At 43.2% G+C, this 4327-nt stretch overlaps 1 protein-coding gene across 1 annotated transcript; it reads right to left on the bottom strand.

The window, feature by feature from the left end:
- Positions 1 to 510: 510 nt before the first annotated feature.
- Positions 511 to 4094, bottom strand: LOC106982816 (CAMPATH-1 antigen-like). The gene is made up of 3 exons (XM_027036365.2): positions 3484 to 4094; positions 2934 to 2966; positions 511 to 1034 (listed from the first exon to the last, which is right to left on the bottom strand). The coding sequence occupies exons 1-3, from the start codon at positions 3623 to 3625 to the stop codon at positions 892 to 894; spliced, it is 318 nt and encodes a 105-aa protein (XP_026892166.2). The 5' UTR covers positions 3626 to 4094; the 3' UTR covers positions 511 to 891.
- Between the last annotated feature and the right edge of the window lie 233 nt (positions 4095 to 4327).

The raw sequence follows: 4327 nt of genomic DNA, 5'->3' as shown, positions 1-4327 counted from the left end.
GAGAGAAGGAGAGTGCAAGCAAGCAGGATTGAGGCAGAGAGAGAGAATTCATGAGACTGTGACCTGAGCCAAAACCAAGAGTCCATCGCTTGACACAATAAGCCACCCAGGCACCCTGTATGTGAGTTTTATACCACAATACCTTGCATATGTTCACAGTCAATAAATCTCATAATCGATGATACATGAAAGTAGAAGGAGGGGAAAGATGAACCAGGAATAGGAAGACTGTACTATCTTGGTCCTCAATGGCTTTCCAAATTCCCAGGAATACCCTGAATAATGCTCAAAAGTGTCTGCTTCAAGGAGGCCTCATTTTAAAGCTGTTGTCTACGTTTAGAAAAGTCTTTCAAAGAAACAAACACTGGGACACCTGGGTGGCTCAGAGCTTAGGTGTTCAACTTCAGCTCAGGTCATGATCGTGAATTTGAGCCCTACATCGGGCTCTGCACTGAAAGTATGGAGTCTGCTGGGATTCTCAATCTCTCTCTCTCTCTTTCTCTCTCTCTCTCAGTCTCCCCCTCCACCTCCTCCAACACTTCCATTCTCTCTTTCTCTCTCTCTCAAAATACATAAACTTCATAAAAACTTAAAAATAAAAGAAACAAACACTTTTCTATAAAAAATAAACATAAACAGTCACCTGGCCCCCTATCTTTCTAATAATATTTCCACTAAAGACAAAATTCCCTATTAAAGCCAACATGTCAGGAACTTGCAGGTAATATTAGTGAACAAGAAGCTGCAACCTCAGGGCTCCTCTGAGATCTATCTGCTGACTTGATTTGTAAAACTAGAAATAATTAGAGAATGATGGAAACAGAGCTCTCTCATGGCTTCTCCTTCCTGACCACACAATAGAATCTTCCGGGATCATAGGGAATCAAGGAATCAAGAGCCCCGAAAAGAAAGCACAAAGATGAGTGGCTTACCCTTTGGAGTGGTAGTAGGAGCTGCAGTGGTGGCAGCGGCAGTGGTGGCAGGAGCAGCAGTGGTGGCAGCGGCAGTGGTGGCGGCAGCTGTGGTGGCAGCAGCTGAAATTAGAAGAAAAAGATCCAGGGGCTCTTGGTGGCTTAGTGGTTTAATTTTCTCTTGATTTTGTCTCAGGTCATGATCTCAAGATTCATGAATTCGAGACACTTGAGCTCTGCACTCACAGTGCAGAGCCTCATTGGGATTCTCTCTCCTTCTCTCTCTTCCCCTCCCCTACTGGTGCTTCCTCTCTCTCTCTCTCCCACTCTCTCTAAGTAAATAAACTTAAAAGAAAACTTAAAAAGACAGAAAAGATCCAGCTGAGACTTTTCACTCTTCTCCAGGAATGGAATTTGTCCCACTTGAGCTTGGAGGTACATTCTTCATTCTAAATTCAGTTCTGCAATTGTCAATAGTTTGTCCTCTCTTTCGCCTGGCTACCCACTTTTCCCAGACTCATTTTTCCTAGCCCTTCCCTTGATGGGACAGAAAGAATTTGGGGTTTCCTTACAAGGACTATAAGACTAAGAGACAAGCAGATACTTCCACCTAGTGGTGAACACAAATACCAAATCCATATGTGTTCTTATTCACAGGGATCATGGCTCACAGGCAAAAGGAAATCCCTAGTGAGCTGACTTTATGGTTCCCTCCCATGGGATAACTTGATCTGATTAGTTTTCACTGCATCATGAATCAGTGTGAGTAGCAGAATAAAGTATATAGGAGAACAACACAAGAAGAAGATCATGTATCGGGGGAAAAAAAAGAAGTTCATGCATCTCAGATTTGTACAATAGTATCTCCTTTCTTTGAATGAAGTCCAATCTCTTCTCTCAGGTTCTGGCCTAAATGGGAATTATATTTGTCTCACCTGTTCTTCAAGTTGGACTCCGTCTATTCTAGAAGTAACTAGGAGAGCCACATTAGACATAAAGGGAGACAAGGGTACTATTCTGACTGTATTAAACATGAGCAAATGCCCCCCAAACACCCCAGTTCAAAGGAAATGTGACAATTTTGGTGACAATTATCACTCTCCACACCTTACACCAGAGCTTCTGACAAATCGCCAGGGTCAGACCCCACACTTGTGGGTTACACCTACCCCAGCAAGTAGATAGCTCAGTCTCAACACTCACACTGCAGCGATAATGTCTCAGTCCTCAATCACTTGAGATGATATTTTTTCAGTTGGCCCTGGCTTTGCAGGTAGGATGTATGGCACAGTGTATGAGGTCTGACCATAGTCTATGCCCTTATTACCAAAGGAAACAAGTCCTTCCCCAACTGAGAAGGGCAAAAAGGGAAGTCGTCCCAATATACGCATGAGTACAACACACACGGCATAGGATGTAGAGGACACTTGTGAGAAGCCCAAGAAATGCGCTTGGGGCTTTTTTACACAACCTTCAGTTTCACATAAGAAAAAAAAATGCAGATCAGCATGGGACTAAGGCATGCGTTACAAAGAACAAAGCATAAGGCCATTCATCAACTTCACCCTATATTCCTCAATCTCCATTCCACACTCCCATGCAGGCCTACTGCTGTCATTTCTATATCACCTTCAGGAATTAATTACATTGTCTTTCTTCATCCTGAAACTGATTAATCCCACTTCTACACACTGACCCTATATTCACCCCTTCAAATTATGGTCATCAAGAAGACTTTACATGCAACTCCCCCAAATTCCCACACCACAAATTCAGACCATAATCTCTTGTCTTTTCTCCTAGACAACACTTACAGTTTGCACTGGTCCTTTCCAGAGACTATATTCTCTAAAAATGTATAAGAAATCAGCAGATTTTCTATAGTCACAATGAACTTTACAAGCAAGAATGTGGCTTTCCCAAGCAGCTGCTTTGCATTCTGTCCTCCATGGCCACGTGACACGAGACAGAGATGGAAAACAGTCATGGCAGGAAAGACATGAAGTACAAACACAGACTTACCAGTAGAGCTATCACTTGCAGCGCCAGTTGTCTCTACAAGAGAAAAAAAAAATAGGCATAAATTAAACACCAGCTTAGGGCATAGAGGGAAGAGAAATTATAGACAACATTGCAGGCTGTCATAACTGAAGAACCTTAGGCTTTTCTACTTGTGCTGAGGGCAAAAAGATACACACATAATATAAAACCAACAAAACCCCACAAAAGACATAATACATCACCATTTTTTGCTCTCCTGAAATAAAACTCTGATTGCATTCTTTTCTTTATTTTTTTATTGATTACATTCTTGAACATATTTTAACGACACTCACAATGACATTGAACACCAAGGTTAAAACTGAGCAAAGACCTGACTGGATTGCCAAAGTCTAAAGGGAGAGTCCACTCTATCTTGAGGGGTCAGTCAAAATGGGGATGGAACAGGGCAGTGGGGTGGAGGACGTGGGGGCCACCATTCTAAGCTCCTCCAAACCCACACCCACACAGAGCGTATACGTTGATGGACTCTTGCCCCAGACCTTCTTTTCAGGTAAGAATCTTTACTTACGGCCTGAAACCAGGAAGGTGGAAACGGCCACCAGTACCAGCAACGCCAAGAGCTTCATGCTGGTGAGTTGATTAGCAGGGAGCACAGATAAGAAAGCGTGGAGCTCAGGAGAAGGTAGGATGCTGCCTTCAGCATTCCACATCCTGACCTTATATAGGCAGAGGGCACCAATCAGGAACTGCCAGATCAGAATCCGAGCTAGTTAATGCCAGGCAATGTTGGTACTGAGAGAAACCACTAGAGAGTCAACAACACAGCCAGAGGCCCTTTGAAAACATCACTTTAGTCCCTTGATTATGACACAGGTTTCAGGTCAAGACTTTTCAATAGGAAACATTTTCCAGAAAACAACTTTGTTTCCAGGCTTTCTCTCAACTAAGAGGATCAAATGGCACCACGATTACCAGTTCTGCTGACAAGCCAGAGGAACCCAACACCTAGCCTTGGGGGGATCACTCACCCTGCAGTGCCCCTTTCAGACACGTTAGAAGATGGACATCTACAGCTTGCTCAGCCCTAGGATTCCTCAAAGGGGAATAACCAGGGTATGGCAGCCTGTTCTCAGATCCATCCACCTAGGTCAGGCTGTACATTCCTCCACAGATGGCCTGCCTCGTGTACATGTAGATACTGTCATCTGACACTCACGCACAGTGAAGCAACACTGATATGATCTCTCTGGATTGAAGCATTTCTTGTGGAAAAATCCAAAGTCAAAGAGAGAGACAATAGAAAATGAAACTAACGTTGCTTAATTAATGCAGCCATTGAATCAATGCATTCATCCAACAAATATTTAGTGAGGGCTATGCAATAGAGAAACAGCAATGAACAAAGTGCTTAA

This window comes from Acinonyx jubatus, chromosome B4 (assembly GCF_027475565.1).
Source record: "Acinonyx jubatus isolate Ajub_Pintada_27869175 chromosome B4, VMU_Ajub_asm_v1.0, whole genome shotgun sequence".
NCBI classification, from domain to species: domain Eukaryota; kingdom Metazoa; phylum Chordata; class Mammalia; order Carnivora; family Felidae; genus Acinonyx; species Acinonyx jubatus.
Note: the sequence above shows the minus strand (reverse complement) of the source record. Positions and strands in the feature narration are given on the sequence as shown.